Source organism: Drosophila erecta, unplaced genomic scaffold, assembly GCF_003286155.1.
Source record: "Drosophila erecta strain 14021-0224.00,06,07 unplaced genomic scaffold, DereRS2 tig00000055-arrow-pilon, whole genome shotgun sequence".
Classification (NCBI taxonomy): Eukaryota; Metazoa; Arthropoda; class Insecta; order Diptera; family Drosophilidae; genus Drosophila; species Drosophila erecta.
The window spans coordinates 8,674,140-8,701,970 of NW_020825200.1; the positions used below are offsets into that span (position 1 = coordinate 8,674,140).

Consider the following 27,831-nt stretch of genomic DNA (forward strand, 5'->3'; position numbering starts at 1 on the left):
TGTTTATGTATATTTCTAACTCTGGTAAATATAAACGACGAAAATGTTTCCAATTTCTACGCCTTATATGTATATTCCCACATAATTGGCTACTCTACACAAATTGTACATTTAGAATAACGAGCGAGTATGCTGGATTGGGGGTATTCGAATTCTGTTGTCAGGAACTTAACAGACACACTCAGCGCCTTGGTATCGGAGTATATTGTCAAAAAGTATCGGCTGACAGAGCCATCGCTGGCCTCACAGAACACGACCGCCCATCTCTATTGCGTTTCGAATATTTCATTTATAGGCACGGGCACGGTAGACTCGATACGAACAGGCAAAAGTTCAAAATTATTCCTCAAAATTATAAGTAAACGCCCCGCGCGCATCCCTCCGCCCAATTTGGGGAGCTCGTTATTTCGGTGGTTCCCGGATATACCGGAAAAGGGTCTGTTAATCGCGAAGTTTTCCCCATGAAGCGCTGAATCAGAACGACCGACAGCAGCAACAACGCAACAGAAACGAGCGGATAAAGAAAACACAGCAAAATGATAGAACCGCCGAAATTCATCGAGAATGATTGCTACAACGGCAGCCGGACCTTCACTTGGCTGGCAGATATGGTGGGCCTCTCCGTGGACCTCGTAAGTAACATTATTTCCTCCAAACCTTAAATTCCTGACGCTTCAGACCCCCTCTTTCCGCTGCCGTTATCTTTCTAAACGGGCGTGTGCACGTGTGCGTGTGTATACGCCTGTTTGTGTCCCAATCATACGGGATAAAAGCCGCTGTGCAAATCTCGTTCTCTCTGCGTGAAAACAATGCACTTCTTGAAGGACACTGGGATTTTCTTCCGCGGGAAAGGCATATGTATATTTCTGGGAAATATGCAAAAATTACCTGCCAGCGGGAGGTAAATAAATGCCATGCCGGTTGCCCAAAAAAATATTTTGTGTACAGTAAGCAATCCATGTATTGAACCATCTAACAACTATCTAAGGATACATCTTATATATTATAATATCTGCAGTGGAAATATTTAAGCAATTCATGCCAAAACAAACTTTAAGCATTCACATGTAATGAATTAGTTTAAGTTGTTTACGTTAATGATTGCACACTGTATTTGGGCTTTTAAACCCTTTGATATACTTGGCGGCTAATCGCACTTGGCAATTGCCTTATATTTTACCCATTTTGTAGTTTTTCTAATTTAATTTGGACAACTAGAATTATGCGAAGAGCTTATCTGTTGTCTAGAATTATCTACCAGTGGAATTTTCCAGCCCACAAACGGTCTAGCGTGAAATTTTGAAACTACTATTGTTGCGATTGACGCACCGTTGATTTCGCTAAATTTAAAATGCTTTGCATCACTTAATAGTGCGGTTGGTACCTGGGGAGGGGGCAGTGATTAATCTCTTTGCAGAGAGTGTCGCACAGGCACACTTACTTCCTCGCTCTCCTAACCCCCTTTTGATGACCCATTCGTGTGGCGCAATGTAATTTGTATAACTGCAGTTGGCATATAGAAATGTGATTCATAGCCAGGCATTTTCTGGCCCAAATCAACCGACATACACGTACGTAATCGTCATATTTTTCAATTCCGATGACCTAATGCAAACTTGCGATGTAAGAAGAGCACACTGATGGGGAAAATCAGTTTTAGTCTCTATCAATAGCCGCGCTGAATCCAATTTAACTTGGCTCAAACTACGAACCTCTCCATCCCAGATAATTGAATTTTTAGCGCTTCTTTTGTTTGCAAACAAATATCAACAGCTTGTCGGTGTGTTGGTTAGCGAATTTCTTGTTATTTCCACTCAGCTGATGTAGACCGTATGAGTCAGCCGGTCTTTCGAGCAAAAAACAAGTGAACGCAGCAAAACAGTGGTACTTCAAGAGGATATTGCAATAAAAACCAAATTCACTAAATTATTATATTCAATTTCTATTATCGACTATTAATATAAGTTTGCCTAAAATGAGAATATGAAAAAGGAGATTTAAATACAAACGTTCACCTGTTACAGAAATGACTGTATCTCGTAATGGGGTTTTGTGGGGGCGGGCGACACTTTTTTAAAAATCGCTTCGCCTGATATTTGATTTGTTTGTTGCTCTTTATTGCGCTAATTCGGATCGAAGGTCGCAGCACGCAACTGCGCAAATGTCGGTGAATTGGCCAATTGTTCCGTGGAATCGCATACATATCCATATAGTACATGGATAGTAAAAAGATGTGCTCAATAGCAACGTGCGAGGCCTTTATGGCCAAAGATGCATTCCCGGCCGGTCAGTCGCGGGTTATTCTCAACAGTTTGTTCTGCCTTCCTCCCGCAATCTTGAGTTTTCCTCCCACGCCTCCCATTTTCTTCGCACACTTGGCGTCGCATTTATAGTACCTTTTTTATAGTGATTTTTAAAATTAATGTTGCTTTCCCTCTTAGCTCATAATAGAACTGGTTTATCTTAAAAAAAAGAGGTATCTCATACCCTATTTTAAAAACCTTTCTTTATGGATTCAGTATTTTATTTTGAAGTCTCTTGTCAATAATATTTCCACCGCTGTTGTAATACATATGTATGTATGTACATATGAGGTACGATATTTTTATTAATAAACATCAATAAAGAACTCGTTGCCATTGTGCTTGTACATACATATGTACATATAACATTAAGTGTACATACATAAATACCTATTTCCCATCTTTCGCATTCCCGTGGAGGTTTTTTTACCGGTTCCCGTTTAAATATTAAAACTGTTATGTAAGCCAAGTTAAAAAAGGTATAATATATGTGTGTATGTATGTATATAATTAAATACATATATCTGTAGATAAATGAAGATAAAGGGTGAGCAGAGACAAACGGGGGGCAACCCCACACTCTTTACAGGCGTAATATGTATTATATGATACTATTATTATTATTATTATATCTGTGACCTTGAGTGTGGGGTGTCGCAGTTGTTTGAACTCGTCGTTTATGTGTTCGTCATCTGTTTTGTGCGCTCTTCGCAATGTCTTCTGCTTTTGACAGCTGTTTGGCGCCTCTAACGGTTGTTGGCATACCCATCAACTTTTTTGCGGATGAGTCTATTGGGTGCAGCACAATAAGTGTGAAATGTTTTACGATGAAGTAATCGCTTTGAATTCATTCCTTATAGTTATTTTACTTTGTTTTGGTTGCCTGTTTCTAAGGTGGTTTCCATATCGTGGCATTCTTAATTCATTTCGCCATTTGGCTTTGTTTTGACTTTTGCTTTTATCGTGCGTTCGCTTGTTGCTTGGGTATATCACTTGGCGGTTCTTTTATTGTTTTATTTATACCGATCACGCCACTTTTTTGGTTTCGCCATTGCCACCCCTTTTTCACCCAATCGCCCCCTGCCTTGACTAATTTGGCCATCCAATTTACAATATTTGGCAATGGAAACACACCATGTTAATTAAATGATTTACGATTTGTTTGCACTCACACTACACGTGTGTTTATGCAAATATTTGATGGCATTCCCGATCGAACTAGTTCACATGTCAATGTATTGATGAGAGCACCGTTTTATGCATATGTACTATATTCATAATTTATAACTGTTTTTTAAACAGTTAATTATTATTAAACAGTTTAATGGCGCTCTCCTGGTCGAAGAGGGGGCCAAGTGAAGGAACTAAGGCGCAGCTTCGTACCCAAGGAATTCCAGCGAACGCTGGCAGACGACGAGTACCCACAAATTGCAGGCGCTGCGAATATTGTATTGTTGTTGGCCGGAACTATGGCACCGTCTTATCTCTACAAGCAGGCAACTATCTTCTCATAGTAGCGAAAATATTGCATCCGAACGGAAGAGGAAGGGCTGTGTCCACATATTCGATTTTAAACTGTTTGCCTTCCTAGTGTAACATATTTGCCGTGTTAATTTTTTGCATTATGTAGTGTTCATTACAGGATGTGTAAAGGGAAGTACTAAGTAATTGGGATGCGCATCGTAGCCTCAAGTCTGCGTGCCTCGAAATTCGATAGGCAACCAATCTGGGCCCCTGAATTTATGTTCGATTCCATTATTTCACCTTGAGCACAGTCCAAAAACATGACCAGTGTAATACATGTCCCCACAGAAACCTTCAGGGTATGTAATTACGAGTACATGCTCTGTAGAAACCGTTTTTCATAAACAAACCAAAACAGAAGCTGTAAAGATGTCGTAATCTCTTTTCCGTACTTTTCCCAGACGTTTTGCACTGTAATGAAAATTGTTTATGAAAGGGAAAATACTATTATTTTATCTTTTCTGCCTTGTTTTGGGTTTTTAATAGCTTTTAAAGTGACACAAGAACGTACTTAATCTTGTCTCACCGCGCTAAACCCAATACTTCATTATAAAACAAGTTCCTCAACGTCCCCTCATCGTTCAGAAACAACAAGTTGCCCACCCACTTGTTGCCCTTTTTTTTCTTACATCCATTAGATCCATTTTCCTTTCGTTTGCCCCCGTTTGTGCTTGTGTTTTAGCCATATAGCTTGGATTGAGGTAAGAAAGAACCGGTTTTGGCCAGCAGCAATGCGAACCAACTTATTGCGCATGAGGTATTCGAATGATGATTACAACATGCGTCCGAGTGGGAAAACTGCTAGTTCGGGGGGTATTCTTCTAATCAATAAATAATACTATAAATGATAAACTTTTAATCGGTTCGATAACCCTTTGGATAAAGGGTTACATTGTTTGATTGTCGCTCGAGCCTTGTAAATTGACTCACTTTTTTGTTCTGCTTGACTTATCAAGCGATATCAAAAAAATCGTTTCAAGGTGGCCTTTGTTTTTGATCCGTGGCATGACGGTGGCTTGGGAGACGTGGCCCCTTAGTGTGCGCTATTTCTCCATTGAAAAAGAAAGGCAGATAAAGTATGTACGAGTGTATCTAGACCAGTATTTGTTATCGGTACAACACTGAAGTGTCCCTGTCCATTATGAAATTCAACAGGGGAACATCTTATATTCTACCAAATGTGTAAAGATTGTTGCAGAATGGGTAATTAAAAATCTGTGCGTTTGTGTGGAGTAAATCATTGGCTTCACATTAGTCTTAAATAAAAAATGAAAAACAAAAGGATAACGCATACAACAAAAATGTTTATTGAAAATCGTAATAAAGTTTCTGGTTTCCATAAAATCATTTTTAATATGATTGCTTATTCAACCACGGTTACATTGTTACCGCACTAACTGCACTTTGCAAATTGGTCAAAAGTTATCTGGAAAATGTGTTACTTGTAACCCGGTAGCCAAGAACATTTCCACCCATTACGGTACGCCTATAAAAAGAAGATGCAGGTGGGTCAGTTGTCAGAGCACCGAAGCGAAAGCGGTAAAGTAGCCAACTGCAGTTAGTTATCCTTTTGCGCCTCCCGAAATATTCGATGAATCTGTGTAAGTGCACTGGTGAAAAGTCGTAAAGGAGCCGTAGCTAAAGCTTTCCCTTGCAGCAAGTCTTTTTCTTCTGGCCCTCGTGGCATCAGTCGCTATCGGCGCCGGATCTGCCCACAGAATAAACAGGCCCGAACAGAAACCCCCACAGGAGTCGTGTCAGGTCACCACCACAAGGCCGCCATGTGAGACGACCTCGCCACCGTGTCCATCCTCCCCCTCGGAGCCCAACGAGCCGACGACTCCCTCACCTTCACCTTGTGAGACGACCACCACTACGACAACAACCACACTAACGACAACCCCCACGACAACAACAACGACAACAACCACGACAACCACCACGACAACAACCACTACAACAACCACGACAACCACCACGACAACAACCACTACGACAACAACCACTACGACAACAACCACAACAACAACTACGACAACAACCACCACAACAACGTGTTCCCCAACAACAACCACTACACCACAAGAGGAACCCTGTGAGCCCAACGAGCCCTTAACTCCCACTCCATCCTCTCCTTCGGAGCCCAACGAGCCGTCAACTCCCACTCCATCCTCTCCCTGCGAGCCGAACGAGCCCTCAACTCCCACTCCATCCTCCCCCTCGGAGCCCAACGAGCCATCAACTCCCACTCCATCCTCTCCCTGCGAGCCGAACGAGACGACAACTCCGTCACCTTCACCTTGTGAGACGACAACAACCACAACAACGACAACCACCACGACAACAACCACGACAACAACCACTACAACAACTACTACAACAACCACTACAACAACCACGACAACAACTACTACAACAACCACTACAACAACCACGACAACAACCACTACAACAACCACAACAACTACGACAACAACCACCACAACAACGTGTTCCCCAACAACAACCACTACCCCACAAGAGGAACCCTGTGAGCCCAACGAGCCCTTAACTCCCACTCCATCCTCTCCTTCGGAGCCCAACGAGCCATCAACTCCCACTCCATCCTCTCCCTGCGAGCCGAACGAGCCCTCAACTCCCACTCCGTCATCTCCTTCGGAGCCCAACGAGCCCTTAACTCCCACTCCATCCTCTCCTTCGGAGCCCAACGAGCCATCAACTCCCACTCCATCTTCTCCCTGCGAGCCGAACGAGCCCTCAACTCCCACTCCGTCATCTCCTTCGGAGCCCAACGAGCCCTTAACTCCCACTCCATCCTCTCCTTCGGAGCCCAACGAGCCGTCAACTCCCACTCCATCCTCTCCCTGCGAGCCGAACGAGACGACAACTCCGCCACCTTCACCTTGTGAGACGACAACAACCACAACAACGACAACCACCACGACAACAACCACGACAACAACTACTACAACAACTACTACAACAACCACTACAACAACCACGACAACAACCACTACAACAACCACTACAACAACCACTACAACAACCACAACAACCACTACAACAACCACTACAACAACCACAACAACAACCACAACAACCACCACAACAACGTGTTCCCCAACAACAACCACTACCCCACAAGAGGAACCCTGTGAGCCCAACGAGCCCTTAACTCCCACTCCATCCTCTCCTTCGGAGCCCAACGAGCCATCAACTCCCACTCCATCCTCTCCCTGCGAGCCGAACGAGCCCTCAACTCCCACTCCGTCATCTCCTTCGGAGCCCAACGAGCCCTTAACTCCCACTCCATCCTCCCCCTCGGAGCCCAACGAGCCATCAACTCCCACTCCATCCTCTCCCTGCGAGCCGAACGAGCCCTCAACTCCCACTCCGTCATCTCCTTCGGAGCCCAACGAGCCCTTAACTCCCACTCCATCCTCACCCTCGGAGCCCAACGAGCCATCAACTCCCACTCCATCCTCCCCCTCGGAGCCCAACGAGCCATCAACTCCCACTCCATCCTCTCCCTGCGAGCCGAACGAGACGACAACTCCGCCACCTTCACCTTGTGAGACGACAACAACCACAACAACGACGACCACCACGACAACAACCACGACAACAACCACTACAACAACCACGACAACAACCACTACAACAACCACGACAACAACCACTACAACAACCACGACCACCACAACAACAACCACGACCACCACAACGACAACCACTACAAGAACAACCACCACAACCACTACTCCACAAAAGAAACCTTGCGCGCCTACCACCACCACCACACAAAAGCCACTGTGCGAACCAACAACCACACCAACACCCCCTCCCTGTGCTCAGACGACCACCTCCCCACCACCGTGCGAGGAGACAACGACACCTGCCTGCGGCACTAAGGGTGGTCCAGCTCAATTGATTCCCAAGCCAATTAAGGATCTCTTCGCTGGTTCAAGCACCAGCACCAAAACTACTCTTCCGATCGGAACCAGTGCCATGTGTGTTGGTCGCGCCGAGGGAAGTATAGTCCAGGACCCGAATCATTGCAGGAGGTACTATGAATGCCGCGAGGGCCGTCGCCTGTTGCGCAAGTGCCGTACCGGTCTGTGGTACGATTCTGAGGCAGGAGAGTGCCTGCCACGTAGCCAGGTGTTGAACTGCCCGGCTCAACGTAACTGAGACACTTTAGCCGACTCGACGCAACTGGTATGGGATCGCAGCTTGTATTGCAACTTGTATTCGTAGCCAACAGTAACCGCCTACTCAATAAACAGCATATAAATCACATGACATTGTTTCTCTGAATTCTTATTCAAAAGATCAAATAACATTATTTCATGCTATTTCTGCTCAGCAAAACAAAAAACTAATGCAAATTTAATGAACTTATTGAAATGAACTATTCAAACTATATATTCAAACGATGAACTGATTAAGGAACCTCTAGAAATTTTGATTGTCATAAATATGTGATTAAACAACTTAGATTTAAAATCGCAGTTCGTTCTATTAGGTTATATTGATAACATATAACAAAGAATTTCTGATAATATAATGTTGTTTAACTAAAACAGTGTTAACGTTTGACTTCACTAAGAGTCATTAACTTGTGCTAATCAATTTGTTAATTAATTAATTAATTAATGTGATTACGCATATCCCATCAAGTCTTTGATTTGTTTTTTTGCTTTACTGGTGAGTGCCGAGCGGAGAAGGTACATAGATGTGTACGGCTATTCGTATTTCAATAATATCACAATTTGTTGTGTGCGGCAAACAATTCGTTATTGATAACAGTGACGCGAACTCAAAGCTGTCGCATCCGCTTTCGATGATTATGTTGTACACGAATAACCCCCGAATGGGTGCGGTCTGAACTCCCTCTCAAGACAATTTCTTATCGCACCTTATCGAGGACAGTTCAATATGCGTTTTACAGAATGGAAATCAATTCGAAAGCGTCGGGGAATTGATATCAATGAAATGGCACCCATAGAGAGCTCATTGCATATTCATTGCAAACTAAAAGCAAACTAGCGGAAAATACCGCAAAAAACCGCGCGATTATCAATGAAAAATGCTGGCAAAGGTATCCTGTAAATTTGCATCGGAATAGAAACCAAGGCCGCTTGGGGTCAGAAAAAGTGGAGGAAAACGAACATTGATCACAACGCGTGATCGTGATCGTGATCGGCAATCAGCACCCATCACCATGATCAAGTGCGACGGTTGAGAAAAGCACTTGTGGCCGCAATTCTCTCGGTCTGGCTGCTGGTTGATTTGCGAGGTAATAAATGGGGGATGCTATTCTCGCATTACGATTGCAAATCTAGCTAGACACGTGCCGGCTGAATGTGCTTCGCTTCGGCGGTTGGGTCCAAAGATCTCGTGTTGCCTTAAAAACCTAATTTACTTATAAGTATATAATCTACTTAATGCTGCTTAAGTTATTTTGAATTGTTTTCTGCCAACTTGTCTGTTTTGGTATATATGTATGCAATGCCTAGAAGAAAATTCAGATTTATACTAATACCGGCTTGAAATCATTATATTTAATTGCAGGTAAACTTTTTGATTTGCCAAATATCGGCTCTCTTTTTGGCGTCGCTCTTCCGGTCGATGCTGCATCCTTCGAAGGTTTCCAGCAAATTGCGTCACACATTCGCTCTATCGATTGGCCTGGCCTTCGGCTACTTTTGCTTTGGTCAGCAGGCAATCCACATTGCCGGATTGCCGGCAATATGTTACATCGTCATCCGCACCCAAGATCCGCGCATTGTTCAAAGGTAATTACCACATTTGAAATTCCAAGCCTGTGGCTTAATAATTGACATTTTAGAGCCGTACTGCTGGTAGCCATGAGTTATCTGCTGTGCGTACATCTGATGCGCCAGCTATACGATTACGGATCCTATGCCCTGGACATAACCGGGCCACTAATGATCATCACTCAGAAAGTAACCAGCCTGGCGTTCAGCATTCACGATGGCTTTGTGCGGGGCGATGAGGTAAGTGTGCAGAAGGTCCATTGCTAGCTATCACGTGTCACAACTCATCTTCGTTTGATAGGAACTCACCAAGGCGCAGCAGTACCATGCCATTCGTAAAATGCCCTCTGCTTTGGAGTACTTTTCCTACGTGTGGCACTTCCAAAGCATCCTAGCCGGTCCTCTCGTTTTCTACAAGGACTATATCGAGTTCGTCGAAGGCTACAATTTGCTGAGCACTCCACCGGGCAATGTAAGTTTAATTGTGTCACCTGAATTTCTAATAACCTCAGTAATTTAATTAGCGATGTGTAGGAATTCGAGTTGCTTATTTGGTCTTGACGCTCTTTATGAAAAGATATTGCATAAACATTTTATGAAACCATTAAAAACAATTATAAATTTACAACTTGGTATTTCTGTTTCTAGTCAAATAGCGATTGAAAAATTCAATTTACTTTAAAAACGATTTTTAAAATATCTTTTTCAGGGCAATCTCGACATCAGCAAGAGAGAAGTAGTACTGGAACCTTCGCCGACTAAAGCGGTAATACGTAAAGTGGTTGGTAGTCTTGTATGCGCTTTCATCTTCATGAAGTTCGTGAAAATATATCCCGTGAAAGACATGAAGGAGGATGACTTTATGAACAATACTAGCATGGTCTACAAGTACTGGTACGCCATGATGGCTACCACCTGCATACGCTTTAAGTATTATCACGCCTGGCTCCTAGCGGATGCCATATGCAACAACTCAGGTCTAGGTTTCACCGGCTATGATAAGGACGGAAATTCCAAGTGGGACCTGATATCAAACATAAATGTGCTGTCGTTCGAGGTGGGAAATGAAAAAAACATATAACATAGCATAATTATATTACAAATATTTTAATTGTGATGCTAGTTTTCAACGAACATGCGCGATGCCATCAACAACTGGAACTGCGGCACCAATCGCTGGCTGCGAACACTTGTCTATGAACGGGTGCCCAAGCAGTACGGCACGCTCCTTACCTTCGCCCTCAGCGCCGTCTGGCACGGCTTCTATCCGGGCTACTACCTGACCTTCGCCACCGGCGCCGTCGTTGTGACAGCTGCGCGCACCGGCCGGCGGCTCTTCCGTCATCGCTTCCAGAGCACTCAGGTCACGCGAATGTTCTACGACATCCTCACCTGCCTGATCACACGCGTGGTACTGGGCTACGCCACATTCCCATTCGTTCTGCTTGAATTTATGGTAAGTCTGAATTGGGAATTCGAATATGATGTCGATAAGTTAGAAAGAAAACATGCAAACAAACCAACAAACAAAAGCTATGTGCATAAATGTGTTAAGTCTTGAATATCAATGGGATGCTTTAGGATACTTGGAATCTAATGGACATTTCTTTAAAGTAACCGTAAAAAGGGTTTTGGTATTTATTTGACATTCGGCAAAACAATGTAACTAGATTTATTGCATATGGTTGAAATCAATTCAAAATTGCGGTTACAGTAAACAAACAACCTAAAATATTTCTTAGTGTTCAGGGTACTAAAAATATTAAAATATAACATCAACGAAATAATTGCTAAACATTTTTTCATTAATTACTTGCAGGATATTTCTTCTATTTCTTAGCATAAACATGAATCCACTCACTCTACATTAAATTATATTTATTTAAAGATCACTTATTAACTGACTTCACTTTTTCGCTTTACAGGGCAGCATCAAATTGTACCTGAGATTTTATTTGTGCCTTCACATCATTTCACTAGTGACCATATTTATTTTACCCAAGTTTATACGCGGCGAACGCCGGCTTCGGACGTCGAATGGCAACGGAAACGTGCGCTTGTCGGGCAGCGGCAATACCAAGGATGCAGTGACCACTAGTGTGGAGTCGAAAGCAGCCTCAACCGCAGCCAATGATCTCAACGAGGATAGGGAGGAGGATAAACACGCTCAATGTAAAGCCAACACGCCCACACACCAGCAGCCAGCTGCTGGCCTACACAAAACAACCGTAGAACAACCAACCGAGCAACCAAACAATGTAAATCTTCCACCACGCCCACAGCAGCAGCCACATCTTGAAAAGAAGGCAATGCCCACATGTGCCCGGGACGCCGTTAGTGTACCTCATGACCAATGCGAGATGGATCAGTTGTCCAGCAAGCTTAAGGAGAAAATCGAGGCGGAGACCAAAAACATAGAGGAGTTTATTGATAAGACTGTTACCGAAACCGTGAGCGGCATAAAAGAGTTCAAGAACGACCTGATGCGGGACATCGAGTTCCCCAAACTAAAGCTTCCCGGCAGCAACGGCGGAATTTATTCGGACTCTTCAAATAGCGGTGGGCTGCGCAAACGCAACATATCCTCGGTTCATGACAATGGCACAGATCCTGGCCATGCTACCGCTGACCTCCATCCTCCCCTTGAGGAGAACGGCGCCGCCTTCCTAAAGAAGGAGATCGAGGTAATCAACGCGGTGGTGCAACAAGCAGTGCCGGCAGTGCTTAGCAACGGTCATGCAAAATAGTAGCATTGCCCAGCAAGTGAGAGGAGATCGAACAAAACAACGATGACGATGACAGTGGCACGGCAGGGATTGGAGGCACTCAGAGGCCAAAATGGGTGCTCCACATCTGATTGATTGTTTAATATATACACTGCGAGATTTATCCAATACGCACACGATGTACGCACACTACATTCAATTGCAACAAATTTTTGGTTTCACATTTAATAAATGGTTTTCGTTGACAATCCTGAAGTAAAAAAATTGTTTACACCAATGTAAGTGTCTAGGACTGCTGATTATTTAAGAAATAACTGAAATACACTTACATGTTTATCAGCAGCTAATATCCTTGTTTAAATGAACTAAATGTGCACAAAAACTCTAATTGTTGTTAAAAAAGAAGTCTATATACATTTCTAGTTATTTGTTTGTTAATATCCCACGGCCTGATACGAACAGTGTGTTTTAAGCAACCCAACACATATCCGCTAGAGTAATTAAAACCCACGTCAAACCCACGAGCAAATATATTTTAATGAGTTGATTTTAAAAACACAACACAAAAACAAAAAAACGCACTGTTTGATTCACGCATTTTATCGAAAACTAATCCATATATATGTACGTAAGTCTGCATATGTTGAAATGTTTACCATATAGTCTATGTGCGAACCACTAAATCAATTTTGCAGTATAATTACTAATGTAGTTCAAATCCCGCCCGAAGGAACAACAACGTGACAAGTAGAACCAATGATATCCTCTTCAAGCAAAAAAAAAAGCCTAAAACAAAAGTCAACCAAATCCTAACTTTAGACTGATGCTATTGACATTTACTAAGCAAACAAAAAGCAAATCGTGCGTAGATAAAGTTAGTTAGTAAGCCGTCGAGTTGATTTTGATATTCAATTTAAACCAATTTTTGTACAAGTGCGGAAGAGTATCTGGAAGGGAGTTCCAGCTTGCTTCCCATTTATAAATCCTTTCCAAACCGGCTTTTTAGCTGGCTCTTTTTGTACATGTTCGTGTCCTCCACTTGTGGCTTCCTACTCCGTAGCTGTTAAGCATGCTCTTTATATAACCTTTTGTTTTACCCATTAATTTGTTAAATCCAATAAACGATTTTGCCAGAAATCCTTACACTTAATCGATATATTTTTATATTTATTGTAATAACGAGTCGAAAACAACCACTCTTACCGTGAGCGAAATCTCAGCGCACATACGTTTCGATTGTCGTGGTTTTCTCCTGGAAATGCGCCGGAGAAGATTTCGACAGGCACAAAACACTAAGGTGTTAAGCAGTCCAGTCGCCTAAGATATACAAAACCAATTTCAGCATGATATTCGACAAATAAATCGTATATGTGTAATTTACTGGTGTCCTTCATTACTGGATTATTTTCAGGAAATTTTCAGTATGTAGAGGTGAAATTTCTTTGTCTCGGGTTTCACCGAAGCGTTTCCATTGCCTTATTGATGCGGAAATCGAAGTTCATAATCTTTATGTGCATATCGATGGATGATGGGATTACCTTGTACGGTTGCACCACGGGCTTTCCGACGACCAAATCAATATGTGATATGTGTATTATTGGTACATACATTAATAACTAATCCCGCAAGAGCCACAGAGACAATGAACTGCAACATTAGTTACCAAGGTTTTTTTTATAAAGAGGCATTTTGAAATGTTCTTATTAAAACATAAAAATCGCTGTTTCAATTGTTCTTAGAACTCGAGACTACCGGTTTTCTTATAGAACTCATCCTCGCCGCGCGATTTTAAGACGCACAGGTGCACAGCCTGGGACTGGGCTACTCCGAAATCGAAGTCTCCAAAGCGCTTAAGAATCTCGCGGGCGTCAAAGCTGTTACCGGACTTCATTGCCTCATTGGCGTAGCGTTTGTTCATCACGGTCATGTGCAGTTTAATGGATTTACGTTCAATATGGTGTGTAGCGCACAAGCCTGTAGTCTGAAAGTGGGCCAGACAGTTATCCGCAAACTTCTGTAGATCCGGGCACTCGATGCGGGCATATAGAACGCTAGTAGAGCTTGGATCGTCGTTCATAATCTCCAGGCCCTTAACTCTTACTTCGAAAGGTGTTTTTGAACCATCCAGTAAGCGACGACAGGATTCCAGGTTCCGGAGGGCTTCTTGGCGTTCACCGTCATCTAGCAGCACATAGATACCTAAGGTAATATGGATGCAGCACTCCGATATGAATAGCTCCTCATCGATGCCTGGCAACTCGGCCTCCAAAATGCATTTCTGGGAAAATTAGGAAATCAGTATTTATTGAACAAGATTTTGGCTCATACCTTTAGCTCCACAAAACGCTCCTTGACTTCTCCAAAGTTTAGAGCCAGTGCCAAAAAGTGTGTGGGTTTCATTTTTTTACGTAAGGAGGCTACGAGATGGCGGATTTGCCGCAGTGCAGCGCATAGTTGATTGCGTTGCTTGGCCCTGATAGTCACTTCGTTTGACTTCTCGTTCTGACGTGGAACATAGATCTCTGTTCGGGTCTCTTCCTCGATGCGGCGCTTCGTAGATCCTTTCATGCCTATTAGTCCACCGTAAAATGATCTGCAAGGATACACTGTGTCAGAAATGTCGCCAGCCGTTTCTAAGATTCGACCCACTTGGACACATGAATAGAAAGACTAAAATCGCCACTTGCTGACTCCTCAATATATTTGAGAGCCTCATCGTCCTCGTCATCATCATCACCATAAAGATCTGAAAAGAAGTGGGTTCACGTGGGCCAACCAATACAACAACCAATACCTGGCTCCTCGTAGGCTTTGTTTTCTGGTGTAGCCAGTTTGTTTTGACTATTCCACTTGGCGCCACCGAAGTCGTCGTGAACAACGTTGACTCTATAGCGCCTGTTCTGACTCATCCTTTGGACGGACGGTGATAACACTTCGCGACTCATGGTGATTGAAAATATTCAGGACGCTGTTATAATTACGGGGATATCTCGAAATCAAATGTAATTTGAATGAACGACGACAAGCCGGCAATGATGAATCTTTACTTTGGGTTATTAGGCACTACTTTCATAAATACCAAACACGAATGAATATTAGTGATGGCACCTACCTATTTAAGTACTAAAATCAATTATTTTGGATAAAATTTTCTTTAATCATTTTCATATTTTATTTTCAACATATAGAGCTGGGGTTTTAATAATTTAGTATTAGATCATATTACATTACAAAAAATATAAATCGTAATAAAAACTAATAATCGTAAAAGTTATTACAGTACCGTAATAAAAATGTGAGAATTAATCATTTATTTAATTTATGTAACAAGCCTATCCAAACTCAACAAGTCAAAAATTTACTACTATGCTGAAACGATGGTCCAGAATTGGTTATCTATTGAAATTATCATAATCGATAGTATCGTGTCACGTCACGCTGACTCTGTCATCCACAACACACAAATCGACCATCCCTAAACCAATTCGAGTTCCCCCAATTTGACAGCCAAAATTTAGTTGATTTCATCTGAAAAAGCAGATTAACTGGGAAATACTACCGAAAATGTCGCAGCGTTAAGGTGAAAGGTGAAAGCACCTGTCCGCCCCAAAGGGGAAGCAAGCAAAAAGATTTGACTATAGCCTTGAAAGCCAGTGAATCACTAGAAGATAAAGACATTGGATTGGTCAGTGGAGCGCCCGCTGGAGGAGCACCCACAATTGCAGACCTTTCGATCGCCCCCAATCCGCTCCAGCTCCAGGTGGAGGTGACACCAACGCCCCGAGACACACGCGCCCTTTCCGAAGTTGTGGCCCACTTAAATAGAATGGGCAACGACGATCATCGACGGCGAAAGACACCCTGCGGATTTTGCATGGCAGTCTTCAAATGGATACCAGTGCTTTTTATTACAGCGGTAATAGCTTGGTCCTATTACGCTTATGTGGTGGAGCTATGCATCCGTGAGTTGTATTTACCGCCTTGCAGTTGGGGATCATAACCTGATGTTTCGCTTCCTTCTTCAGGCAACTCGCAGAACGGCATTGCTATGATCTTCATGCTTCTGTTCTACCACCTCTTCCTCACCCTGTTCATGTGGTCTTATTGGCGCACCATAATGACCTCCGTAGGCCGAATACCGGATCAGGTGAGTGAATCACACGCCTTATCAGCTCGTGCTATCAAAAGAAACCGGAAACCACTATAATACTCTATTGGTAATCCCTCGTTTTTAGTGGCGGATACCAGATGAGGAAGTGTCGCGACTTTTCCGAGCCGACAGTCCGGAAACCCAGAAACGCATTCTCAACAACTTTGCGCGTGATTTGCCAGTAACGAATCGGTAAGTATATTCAAAATTGTTTATAATACAGAGGCTTCGAACTTTATAGTGCATTATCTTCTTTGATTCATATAACTTTATCAAACAAAACCATTTTATCTAAGATTTGACCCATTGTCCCAATTAAGACATTGGCAAATGCTTTTTCAGTAGCAAAACAAATATGACAGCGAATTCCCAAACGTTTTTGATAATGTTTGAACATTTGTTCTACAGCACAATGAATGGTTCGGTGCGGTTCTGCGAGAAGTGCAAGATCATCAAGCCAGACCGAGCTCACCACTGCAGTGTGTGCAGTTGCTGCGTACTGAAGATGGATCATCACTGCCCCTGGGTAAACAACTGCGTAAACTTTTACAACTACAAGTACTTCGTATTGTTTCTGGGCTATGCGCTCGTCTACTGCCTGTATGTGGCGTTCACCTCGCTGCACGACTTTGTCGAGTTCTGGAAGGTAGGTGCAGTAAGTTTCCGATTCTTTTCTACTCTTACTACCACCCTGAATACCCCGCTGCATGCGAAGACCTGTTAGTTAATGAATGTATTTTCTCGTTTTGCTGTAATGTTATCTAAACTGCTTGTACTTACTGATCCAAGTACGATAATAATGGTTACTCGGCACAGGGACAGCTAAATGCCAGCGGAATGGGGCGTTTTCACATCTTATTCCTGTTCTTCATTGCCATTATGTTTGCCATTAGTTTGGTGAGCTTGTTTGGCTACCACATCTACCTTGTGCTGGTGAATCGCACGACATTGGGTAAGTACCTAAAGTCTGACTTAGACATCACATGCATACTATAGCCTCTTTAATGTACCTTTCATTTAGAGTCGTTCAGGGCTCCCATTTTCCGCGTTGGCGGCCCCGATAAGAATGGCTATAACTTGGGCCGCTATGCCAATTTCTGCGAGGTATTTGGCGACGACTGGCAATACTGGTTCTTGCCTGTGTTTTCGAGGTATTTACTGGTTTATTTACTACACCATATAGATTTGTTCTATTTTCACATAACCATTTTAACTAATTCGTGCTGCACCACTCTCACTCTTTAGTTGTTGTTCTTGCTCACTTTTGTTTAATTGGATTTGATTTAATGGTTATTTGATTTTGATTTTTATGTTGATTTCGGCAAATTAAAGGCATGTTTAAAAGTTAAGGTTTTGTAGTTAAAACCTTAAATATTTTTTATGTGTATTCTGTGTGCTAAGAAAAGCAAAAGAATATTGAAAACCACAAATTTTATATTAACTGAAAGCAATTTCTAACACGTATAATTTATGTAAACCAATAATACCTGTGTGTGCTTAAAAATGAGAGCGGGAAGCAATGAATCTATGTTGTCGATCTCCTTTTGTAATTTAGTTTTAAGCCAAATTCCAATTAGCACTTTATTTCAATTGCGTTCGTTGCTTATTTTTGTAAATAAAATGAAACGAATCTTGCCAACGATTTTTAGAAATAGACACTTAGATCTAACCAAAACAAGCTTAGTAAGCAATTGTCCGCCCCATAAAGTGACTAATTTAAATTGTCAAAGTTAGTTTGAATTTCGGACGGAACTTTTGGAATTTTATATGCGCATTAAGCTTCTTTAAAACCAAAACACTTGCCACACACAAAAAGTCGATTCCATTTTAATATTCGTACTCACACATCTGTGCAAAATTATATTAAAAAAAAAAATGCAAAAAACAACAGCTACAACTACAACAAGCTAAACTGTAAAAAAAAAACAAATACAACTTGAAAACTTAACAAACAAACAATATTTATGTTTAAAACTCTCTTGTTAACGCAATACCCCAACCTTCTGCTTATTCACAATCACGGAACTAGTCGCGGTGATGGCTACAGCTATCCGACCTCCAGCGACCAGAGTCGAGTGTCCACCACCTCTCCCGTCCAGCGGTACGATGCCATGGGAGATACGGCCACCAGCAGGTTAGATGGCAATCCAACAGATAAGTTGATTGGCGCTAGTCCCCTCGACACCACTAACCATCACCACAACCAATCGCCTCATCAAGTAAGAAGCACCAGCGTCCAGCCAACCCAGCTGTTGCAGGTCCAGCCGTCATCTCCATACCAGGACGAACTCAACGGGCGGCAGGAGCAGCTGGCAAACGGCAGCACGGCAGCAGCCAGGTCTAGCCCGGCCGAGTGTGTAGTCAATGGGGCAGCCGTATACATTGATATGACCATCGGAGACCATCCGTTAAAAGGCGCTGATCCTGCCAAAGGTTCCCCACGCCCGGCGAATGGCGATCTGCCAGTTTGAATAATAACCATGTTTCTGTAGAATGTATTATACGTTTGTACCATAGAGCCAAGTAAACTGCCAGATTTGTGAGCGTTGCGGTTTGTAGTAAGCAAATAAGTTACCTCTATGCAATTCATCAGCTGTTTAGTGTAGGCTATTTAAATGTTTAAATGGCTGGGACCACAATATAAATCAACACCTAGCTATAATCGACTAAGTTAACATTAGGCAATATTTCATTGGTTTCACACACGCATTTATCGAAATTTTTATGGACATCGAATATGGAATTTCCTGTTAGCTAAGATGGTGATCTCCTTCGAAGATTTGTACCTTGCTAATGCATTCATGAAACCAACTATTCTTGTAGATATCAAACGATCTTCAAGACTTCAACCTAATGATAAGCAAATGAGATTTCAGTACACATTATTAACACACACGGAATTCAGTAATTTCCAAATGGTTTTAATTTATGTAGTTAGTAACTGTTTGCAAGTTTTTATACTTTTTATTACTTTGTACACCTTTATGCCCAAATACATTTTTTATTGAACTTCTGCAAGTGACGAAATTAAATGGATTTTAAAATATATTTAAAACTTCAACAAAGGTTTGTTTTTAGTTTGCCAATTAAAACAAACATGACAGCTTTGCTTCAGCTGCACAGCACCGAATCTACAATCAATCCATTATATACAAAATAACGCACTCATTACTTATCTATCTCCTACTATGGTCAATGATCTCTAACATATAATTCACCACCACACATCCTTTAGCTTTGGCGATGGCAAAACGTTTCCGATCCGACATATGGAGGAGGACACGGAGTCTTTGCTGGGATATCACAGCGATACGCGCATCGAGTTGGAGGAGGACTTTCTGCCAGAGCCGCGATTCCAAGACTCGATTCCATAGCTAATCATGACCAGTGACAATGTAGCTACATATTACATTTAGAGATTCAGTTGTAAAGCCTCCTTACGACATATACTTTCGGTGTGTAAATAACAGAGGTACTGACAGTCCATCCTATAGGGACACTTAGGTTATTATGTTTAAGTTACCAATGAGTCGATGGACAATTATAATGTATATGTATGTAAGTGATACTGCGAGAAGTGGTGGGAGATCGAAATCTAAATTCTTGCTTTGACATTCGCGTTAAAAATTTAAAATCGTATTAATTTAGTGTGTAAGGATAAAGTTATTAGAACATTTCGAACAAAAGTATATGTCTATATAAGAATATAGCTCGTTATGCGTCAACAAAAAACAGAATAGTTTACACGCTTATTGGAATAACGAAAAAATCAAAAACGAAACTTTAAGCAACACATACGGATCTGTATATTTACAAAAATAAAATTCCAACTATTCCAATTAATCAAACCTACTTAAGTCGTCACCTGCACACGATTGGCTTTTTCCAGAAACGGTGGTGGAGGAAACCACTTCAAAATCGTCTTCTGCTGGGGTGCTTTTCGCTAATGCCTCGGAGGAATCGGCAAAGGGATTGGCCGTCAGTCGAGCCATTTTTGGCAATGGTTTTGGAGACGAAGGTTCATCGACGACTGCTTCTTCAGGAGTGTCTTCTACTTGCTTTCTTTTCTTCTGCTTTTTGCTAACTAAAACATCTCGGCGCACTGCAATGCCTGTATCCTCACTTTTAGGTAGAAGATCACTCAAATCGGTCTCTACTTCAGCCACTTGGGGTTGCAATTTCTCCTGCAGAGCGGCTAAAGCAATCAGCAAGGCTTCCTCGGTGCGAATGGTTCGAGATCCTTGGCGTGGCAAAACATTTACATAGTGGTCGAATAGCAGCTCAGGATCATCTACGGTCAGTTTCTCGTCGTTGGCCAATGCAGATTCCAGGCCTTGTAGTCCGCCAAATACAATAAGCATATGCTTGAAGCTATATGATCGATTTGGCACCTCATGCACGTTGGTTCCGCGATCCGAGGTACCCAGCGTAACATCGTAGCCGGATGCGTATGGTGATTTGGTAAAAATCTCCGACAGGGAGTGTGCGATACGCACCTGGTAGCCCCAATAAACACCTGTTTCCCGACGTGGTTCATCCGGGCTAACTAGTGTTCCCCGCTGCTTTCTACAATTCTCTGTTGGGGAGAATAATCCCATTAGTTCAGATCTAGGCGCACAAATGCGCGGTTCAAGTACTTACCACTTTGAGGTTCCATTTTCACAGTCACCCTGACGCCTGGTTCTATAGCCTTGTCCACCAGAACGTCGTTAAGCAGCCCCACGTTGGCGTAGCTGTGTCCCTCCTTGGCCTTCTTGTCGCAGATGACGCCCTCACGATACCTGAATTTGCTCTGCTGCCGCAGATGGTGCGGCGTGTCCAGCGGGTTCAGCAGGCCAGAGTACTTAAGGTCTTTGTGCAGCGGAAAGAAGTACTTTCGCAGATACTGCGGGCATTCAAGATACTGTAAAATTCGGGCAAGTTGCAGGGAGCTGCTGCGCACGGTGCCAGTGCCACTGCCTTCCGCATCTGCCTCGTAACTGCGCTTTGTTTCCCGGGCGGTGGCTATACCAACGTCGTCAAAGACGATTACCTCGTTCACCCGGAAAATGCAGGCGGCCCGGGCTATTTGACCGGCCACATAGGCCCGTAGCTCGTTGGATTGGGCATTCTCGAGAATGGAACCGGGCACAGCTATGCTTAGCGTGGACGGATTGGGTTGGTCCTTTGCCTGAACCTCATTGGAGCCCTGCTTCGCCTGTGATTCTGCCTCTTTGGCTTGCTGCAGCTCCTTGAGCAGCTTGTCCTGCTTGCGCTGGCGCTTTAGCGCCTTTCGCTCCTCGTTCACCTTCTTCCAGGACTTGTGGGGCTCCGTGGGCCTCCCATTGCTGATGTCTGCGGGGGCGGCGGGCATAGTTTTTATCAACAATCCCTTGATTCGGTTGAAATCGTTGCAAACAAAACACGCACGTGCACACTCAGTGGACAATGCGTCTAATGTACAAAATACCAGAGTTGGTATTTATCGGTTAATGGTATTAATTGTGAAATAATACTATGCTACAGACAGATTTTCCAAAATCAATTTCTTGTACCTTTAATTCTGTCAGTAGTTGATAGTAGTTCCGGGTAGTTGATCTGATTCAATGAACAATGGGAAGTAACAGTCCAAAAGGGCACAAGGCGAAACCACTATCACAAAGAAAACCATTCGAAACTAGCATATCGCAAAATGAGTCGCAGATCACACAATTTGGACAGATGCCCGCCGAAAACGAAATTCGGAAAGCACATGCAGTCAAAAGTAGTACAAATGGGCTCCCATCCGTTGATGAAGCGGTGTACTATCTAAAAATCAGAGTATGGGGCCGGAAAGTAGACGTGGACTATACTGCATACTGTGCCGCCATAATAAGGGAGTACCTGGCTAAGAGAGACCGCGTATCTTACAAAACCCAACTGGCAGTGATGAAAGGAGCTATGGCGATGCATATCGCAACATTGAACGCCTACCCGTGGGACATGTCCGCCGTCAGGAAATACAATGACAGTATTAGCCAGATGAATGTCGCCCTTGCGGAAAACACGTGGACACCAAGATCGAGTGATCCGATCCAGTGCCTCTGGATTTTAAAATGGTTTATCCTACTTCTCGTAATAATATTTTTGGGCCACACGATGGTAGACTGAATTTATTACGACGACCGACAGAAGTACAAAAATAAAAATGTTTTTATTTAATTGTGTTTTATTTTTACCTACTCAAAATGGTGAACTACAAACATTTGAGGATCAAATAGATGCCTGAATGCAGATTTTCCTCTTAAAACTGGAAAATCTAGTTAATTTTAGACAGTATATTTGTTTATCTTGACAGTTGAATTCTTTAGTTAATGATATCAATAGAACACATTTAGTATGTGCTTTATCAAATTGTGTGTAATAGAAATTGACTCGCATTTCAATATAGCATTTTTTATATTAAAATGTGTTGGTAAAGTTCTCTTTAATTTGGGAAGTAATCCTTTTGTAAACATATTATTTTTTTAAATTTGTATAATATGTGAAGACAACCGTTGCAAAGCTGACGTTACAATTGTCCCGCTTTGGTATGTTCTTTAGTATTTTTTCACCCACACGAAAGAGACCCAGCCGGGAGAGAGCTTCCGCTGAGAGCGAGCTTTCGCGGGAGCACCGAGTCTATATAAGCAACCCGCAATTCAAAACTTTTTGTAATTTTTGCCTGACACGGAATCGGAATACAGAGGCTTCTGCTTGCGATATATTTCACCGTTCGCACTTGTTTACGTTTGCCATTAAAAATTTTCCAAAAAAGCTAGCGAGTAACAACGGTTGAATCGCCGGTGGAAAATATATAGAACGTGTGCCGTTGTGCGTTGGTGGATTGCTGGAAAATGTGCGTTTCAAAGTTGAAAAGCCCGAAAAAACCAAAAAGCGTGCTCGCCAATTAACTCCAGCTTCGCGCCGCCCTCTGCCCCCCGCCCCACACCTGTTCGCTCTTCACCTCTCGCTCTCTCTTCAATTGTGCAAGTGTATGTAAAAATGTGAGAGCAGAGAGCAACAAAAAAATCACACTACGTGCGCGTAATAAAAAACGAGGTGGGCTGCGGGTGGGGGGCGGTGTAGGTGGTCTGCCTCCCAATCCCTCCCCCGAAAAATACAATATACATACATACAAAAATCTACCTATCCGCTGCTGTTGTTGTTACTTGAAGGTTTTTTCGGTGGGGGACAATCAATAAACACGAGAGCTGCGTGTGGAAAAGAGATAGCGAGTGTGGAGTGCAGGTGGAGAAAGGGGATCTCAAATGGGAGCGCGAAGAGTGAGAGCGAGAGAGAGTGAGAGCGGGGGAGGGGTTGGAGAGAGAAGCTTGCGCATATGATTCAAATGCCGGTTTTAAACGCACTTTTTTCGAGTCTTAAACAAGTGCAGCGAGCAATTAACTAATTACTTGTCCTAACCAGCAGTCATTTGGCTTGCAAGATATCATATCTGGTTAGGATAGCTGGAGTAAGGCTTGAAAAAAAGTGCAAGTGCAAGTGCAACGGCTACCTGCGTTATCGCCGCCTATCGATATTCGGGGAAATTGGGTCACGGGCGCCAGCTTTGGCCCTACATTATTACAAGCCCAAAATAGTTAAATAGTCAAGGAAAATAAAGTCAATTTTTGGGGGTCAGCGTAGGAGTTGCAAGCAACGAGAAGATAAACAACGATACATGCCTCGATTATACACAAAAACCAAAATGTTTATTTAGGCCAAATAAATTGAACAAATACATTAGCAAAAAAACAAAATTTCCTCTTTCTGTTAGCAGGTTTTGTAACATTTTAACATTCAGCAAAATAATCACGTAAATTTTTTCGGTAATTTGTGTTTGCAAAGTGACAACTAGAATTACATATTATTTATAACCCGACAAATGAATTGTGGTGGCTCGTTGTAGCAATTCAAAAATAAACAACAATTGCAGTTAAGCACACACGAAAACAAAAATGTTTATTCAAGCGAAAAATAATTTCGGGCACCCAATTAATTAAGCAGTTACATTGGCGAACAATTTTTTTTTTTCTCAAAGTTTAAACAAAATCTTAGCAGAACATGATTAAATATTGGTTTAATCGATTCGTGGCGTGTTATTATTTTTCGGTTTTTGGGAAATTCAAGCAAGGCATCGTTATTAAACATAAAGCAAATAAAGTGAAACCGGACAAAAAGTAATTAAATGTACTAAAGTTCACCGCATTCAACCTGAATAGAGAAAAAATATTGATAAACATGCGCTGTGCACCAGTCCAATTAGTTTAATGGCTGAAACTCGTCTTATTGGCATTTCAAAAGTGTACAGCCTCAAAAACTAAAAAATCGCTCAAATCTCAGTAAATACGAATCTAGCAATCAAAATCTAATAACCGAAATACTTTCAAAACATCAAACAACAGCGAAAGCGGCAAAAGAAACACCCAACATCAACCATCCAAAAATAAATGTAGAAAAACAAGGAAAATCCACGAAAGTAACAAATTCAATTTGGTTTTAGCCAAAAGAACGAAAGAGAGCTAAGGAACAAAAAAAGACAGCGAACGAAGGAAGAGCCGGAGGAGCAGGTGAAACAGGTGGACGCAGGAGACCCACCCACCCGAAAGAAACCATCACCACCAACCAGCAGGTGACAGCAAAGTAGCAGAAAGTCAGGTGAGTCTCGCGCCGCATTCGCATTGGAATCCATTCCATTTCGCTTCTCATTCTGCTGCCATTTGTGTTTGCTCCCCGTGCGATTAAATATTTCACGCGCTTATCAATTGCTCAAGGGTTGGCATTGCTTGATAAACAAACAACTAAAGAGCAAACAGAAATTAAAAAGCCAGCAAAAGTCGCCTACTTTAGCAGGTGGGCGGCCGCCAGGTGAGGTTATACGGGTAGGGTGGCGGGGATCGCGGTGCTCAGGAACCCACCGAGATATTCTAGAATGAGCACCACAATACACCCACTTATACTCCTATTTGCTGAAATGTGTATTTGGGCTATAAATCATTGAATACCCTCTAGTATTAAGTGAATACGAAAGATTATATCTTGGTCGATTGAAATATTTGAAAATGAAAGAAAAGCATTCAAGTGCACTGTATGACACACTTCACGTAATATAGCAACAACGATTTAAATTATGTGCTATGCAGTTTAGTCACTTCCTGCATCTATATACATACATATGTAAATATATACAAAAATTAAATAATAAAAGGGTTGGACCAACTTTATAGACATATAAATGGGTGGGAACTATGTAAACCGTACAAATATTTTGAATAAATCATTTAAAATCAATTTATGTCCAGTTTTAAATTTAGCCCAGATATTTGCAATGTACCGTTCTTCTTTGAAAAGAACATCAAGACTTTAAAACATATGCTGTGCCATCTATTCTTTAAAAACCTTATATTTTCGTTAAAAACTATTTAACAGGTAAAAGGAAACCGACACGCCCTTAGTTTTGAAAAATGTGTTAAAATTTGGTTTAATTTTTTCCAATTTCTATCGATATGCGATTCTATCGCACTCCCAATGGCTGAGTATCTGATAGTCGAGCGTTCCCTCTTGTCTTACAAATGAAAAATCGCTGCTCGAATACTAAATTCTCCAGTTACATCCAAGGACACTCATTATCCCGTAAACCGACTACTTTTTACCGGACTGAAAATCCTCCTTTCTCCTTTTGCAAACGAAATCCCGATAACAAATTCTCGGGCTCTTACTCAATTGCAATTAATTCCATTTTGTATACCTGGCATTTTCGCCAAACGGGGAAACGAGAATAAGAGCCCGGCAACACAGCTGGCCAACAACCAAGAGGACGAGAGACAACTATCCATCAGCGGCAAAACACACAATTTCCAAGCCAAATTCAATTCCGAGTTAAGAGGGCAAGATTGTGGGCCGAATCTGTGCACACACACACATAGATACATAAAGAAATCAGTGGCAGGAAGACGACTTCAATGCGTATTCGATTCAATGGCCCGGGGCCACCACCCTTCAAAAGCCCTTATTCCGCTCATGGCCTCCGGCGCACTCCCACTCCCTTTCCTTTCCTTTCCTTTCCCTTCCTTCTCGCTCATTGTCGTAGGACGGCAGCAGATTCCTGTCATGTCCTCGCGCTTTCTGGACCCGTGGAGCTTATGGCCCGGCTTAGTTTCAGCTGGGATTCCTCGTTTATTGATTGATTCCCCGCATCCGTGGCCAGCCATTATGGAGCCCAGCACGGGAATAAAAAGTCATCAATAATATTTGCTCAACACTGGGAAATGTTCTAAAAATATAACTAAAAAACAAAAAAAAGGCTGACAAATTGTAGTGAATACCAACCCCCAAAATGGAACTAATGAAAAAATTGCCAGTCGGCTTAAAGGCATTTTTATTGACAGCAGTCCTTTGGCTTCCATTTATGTTTCATATTTTTTAGGTAGCCAGCAACTGGAATTGACAAGGGTGAACACAGCGGCACGTGAAAAACTCATCACAAAAAAGAAAGGACAACGAAGGCAAGCAGCTCTCTTTATTGTCCTCGCTTTTGTTTTTATTCCCGGCTATATATGTACATCTTTCATTCCATTCCATTCCTCTTTATGCCAAACAATTGGCCGGGAAAATTGTTTTTCAATTCTGATTCGCAATTAATTTCGCAATCCAGAAATAGAACTCATCGCGTAAACAAAGGCAACGCGGCGTATGTGTAATATTTGCTGAATATTCAATTTCCACCTGGCCGAAAAACATGGAAATCAGCTTTGGTGCGCCGTCAAACTTAAGTTGATATTATTAATTAGTTGCACAAGTTTTTAAGTTTTGATTTGCGGTGATAATGCCGCGAAACTTTGACGGATGTTGATAAATTATGTGTAAATATGAAATGTTCATGCCCAAAGTGAGTCACAATCTACCCGAAAAATTATTGCGCATAATTTGCGTCTTCTTCAAAAAGTGGCCAACAAATTTTTGGGGCTGCCTGAATAAATAATCATAATTTCCCCTCCACTTTCCTGCTCGACGCCCCTCACAATCAGGCAAAATGAAAAGAAATATTCACACAGCGAAAATTTAATTGTTTGGCTAAAAGGAAAGAAGAACGGAACGGAACGAAAACGGCCAATAAAAACCACGACCTTCGGCCAACAAAAAGCGAACCAACACTGCCCTCTTTCTTTATGAACGTATATAGAGTGTGCTAAGGGGATCCAGATTGCTGTTCAGATTCGGGAGGCTCTTCAATAATTCCCTTTCTTATGTCCAAGAAGCAATTTTTCTCCACCAATTAGGGTACAAAAATCGATGCGAGACAGCCGCAGAAACTAGACACATTATCGAGTGGTGATTTAAAAGTAATGGTT

General features: G+C 42.3%; 6 protein-coding genes across 16 annotated transcripts in view; 4 read left to right on the forward strand and 2 right to left on the reverse strand.

The window, feature by feature from the left end:
• Nucleotides 1-198: 198 nt before the first annotated feature.
• Nucleotides 199-13,709, forward strand: LOC6542125 (lysophospholipid acyltransferase 1). Its single transcript, XM_001969074.3, has 7 exons — nucleotides 199-632; nucleotides 9,402-9,625; nucleotides 9,679-9,847; nucleotides 9,909-10,079; nucleotides 10,317-10,664; nucleotides 10,731-11,063; nucleotides 11,533-13,709. Exons 1-7 carry the CDS (start codon nucleotides 537-539, stop codon nucleotides 12,352-12,354), a joined length of 2,163 nt encoding a protein of 720 aa, XP_001969110.2. The 5' UTR covers nucleotides 199-536; the 3' UTR covers nucleotides 12,355-13,709.
• On the forward strand, nucleotides 5,371-8,126 carry LOC26526918 (mucin-2). Its single transcript, XM_026978336.1, has 2 exons — nucleotides 5,371-5,428; nucleotides 5,485-8,126. The coding sequence occupies exons 1-2, from the start codon at nucleotides 5,419-5,421 to the stop codon at nucleotides 8,016-8,018; spliced, it is 2,544 nt and encodes an 847-aa protein (XP_026834137.1). The 5' UTR covers nucleotides 5,371-5,418; the 3' UTR covers nucleotides 8,019-8,126.
• Nucleotides 13,710-13,988: 279 nt separating the features above from the next.
• On the reverse strand, nucleotides 13,989-15,466 carry LOC6541096 (activating signal cointegrator 1 complex subunit 1). The gene is made up of 4 exons (XM_001969075.3): nucleotides 15,128-15,466; nucleotides 14,983-15,079; nucleotides 14,662-14,926; nucleotides 13,989-14,611 (listed from the first exon to the last, which is right to left on the reverse strand). Exons 1-4 carry the CDS (start codon nucleotides 15,276-15,278, stop codon nucleotides 14,069-14,071), a joined length of 1,056 nt encoding a protein of 351 aa, XP_001969111.1. The 5' UTR covers nucleotides 15,279-15,466; the 3' UTR covers nucleotides 13,989-14,068.
• A 339-nt stretch (nucleotides 15,467-15,805) lies between these two features.
• Nucleotides 15,806-20,324, forward strand: LOC6542201 (palmitoyltransferase ZDHHC15B). 7 transcript variants are annotated; one of them, XM_015159907.2, is made up of 7 exons: nucleotides 15,806-16,295; nucleotides 16,359-16,480; nucleotides 16,569-16,675; nucleotides 16,892-17,138; nucleotides 17,300-17,435; nucleotides 17,505-17,634; nucleotides 19,719-20,324. In XM_015159907.2, exons 1-7 carry the CDS (start codon nucleotides 16,160-16,162, stop codon nucleotides 19,855-19,857), a joined length of 1,017 nt encoding a protein of 338 aa, XP_015015393.1. In that variant the 5' UTR covers nucleotides 15,806-16,159; the 3' UTR covers nucleotides 19,858-20,324. The 7 variants fall into 7 exon arrangements, with proteins under 7 accessions (XP_015015393.1, XP_015015391.1, XP_015015390.1 ...); XM_015159905.2 differs by lacking the exon at nucleotides 19,719-20,324 and adding an exon at nucleotides 18,513-19,492 and having other exon boundaries at nucleotides 17,273-17,435; XM_015159904.2 differs by lacking the exon at nucleotides 19,719-20,324 and adding an exon at nucleotides 18,513-19,490.
• LOC6542109 (putative methyltransferase C9orf114) lies at nucleotides 20,269-21,944 on the reverse strand. The gene is made up of 2 exons (XM_001969077.3): nucleotides 21,125-21,944; nucleotides 20,269-21,059 (listed from the first exon to the last, which is right to left on the reverse strand). Exons 1-2 carry the CDS (start codon nucleotides 21,834-21,836, stop codon nucleotides 20,323-20,325), a joined length of 1,449 nt encoding a protein of 482 aa, XP_001969113.1. The 5' UTR covers nucleotides 21,837-21,944; the 3' UTR covers nucleotides 20,269-20,322.
• A 1,172-nt stretch (nucleotides 21,945-23,116) lies between these two features.
• Nucleotides 23,117-27,831, forward strand: part of LOC6541158 (cAMP-dependent protein kinase type II regulatory subunit) — a 30,572-nt gene continuing 25,857 nt past the window's right edge. For 2 of the 5 annotated variants that reach the window (XM_015159911.2, XM_026979655.1), the window contains exons 1-2: nucleotides 23,118-23,339; nucleotides 24,984-25,138. The gene's annotated coding sequence lies outside the window, so the exon portion shown is untranslated. Of the gene's footprint in view, nucleotides 23,340-24,885; nucleotides 25,139-27,831 lie in introns of all 5 variants that reach the window. The other 3 variants (XM_026979656.1, XM_026979654.1, XM_001969078.3) reach the window with 3 other exon arrangements.

Excerpts from the sequence above, each read along its gene's own strand:
- LOC6542201 (XM_015159905.2), top strand. The coding sequence starts at position 16,160 with ATGGGCAACGACGATCATCGACGGCGAAAGACACCCTGCGGATTTTGC. Across the intron at positions 16,296-16,358 it reads TGTGGTGGAGCTATGCATCC|GCAACTCGCAGAACGGCATT; the intron begins GTGAGTTGTATT and ends TTCCTTCTTCAG. Across the intron at positions 16,481-16,568 it reads TAGGCCGAATACCGGATCAG|TGGCGGATACCAGATGAGGA; the intron begins GTGAGTGAATCA and ends CCTCGTTTTTAG.
- LOC6541096 (XM_001969075.3), bottom strand. The coding sequence starts at position 15,278 with ATGAGTCGCGAAGTGTTATCACCGTCCGTCCAAAGGATGAGTCAGAAC. Across the intron at positions 15,080-15,127 it reads CAAAGCCTACGAGGAGCCAG|ATCTTTATGGTGATGATGAT; the intron begins GTATTGGTTGTT and ends ACTTCTTTTCAG. Across the intron at positions 14,927-14,982 it reads CTTTCTATTCATGTGTCCAA|ATCATTTTACGGTGGACTAA; the intron begins GTGGGTCGAATC and ends GTATCCTTGCAG.
- LOC6542109 (XM_001969077.3), bottom strand. The coding sequence starts at position 21,836 with ATGCCCGCCGCCCCCGCAGACATCAGCAATGGGAGGCCCACGGAGCCC. Across the intron at positions 21,060-21,124 it reads GAAAATGGAACCTCAAAGTG|AGAATTGTAGAAAGCAGCGG; the intron begins GTAAGTACTTGA and ends TCTCCCCAACAG.
- LOC6542125 (XM_001969074.3), top strand. The coding sequence starts at position 537 with ATGATAGAACCGCCGAAATTCATCGAGAATGATTGCTACAACGGCAGC. Across the intron at positions 633-9,401 it reads TGGGCCTCTCCGTGGACCTC|GTAAACTTTTTGATTTGCCA; the intron begins GTAAGTAACATT and ends ATTTAATTGCAG. Across the intron at positions 10,080-10,316 it reads TGAGCACTCCACCGGGCAAT|GGCAATCTCGACATCAGCAA; the intron begins GTAAGTTTAATT and ends TATCTTTTTCAG.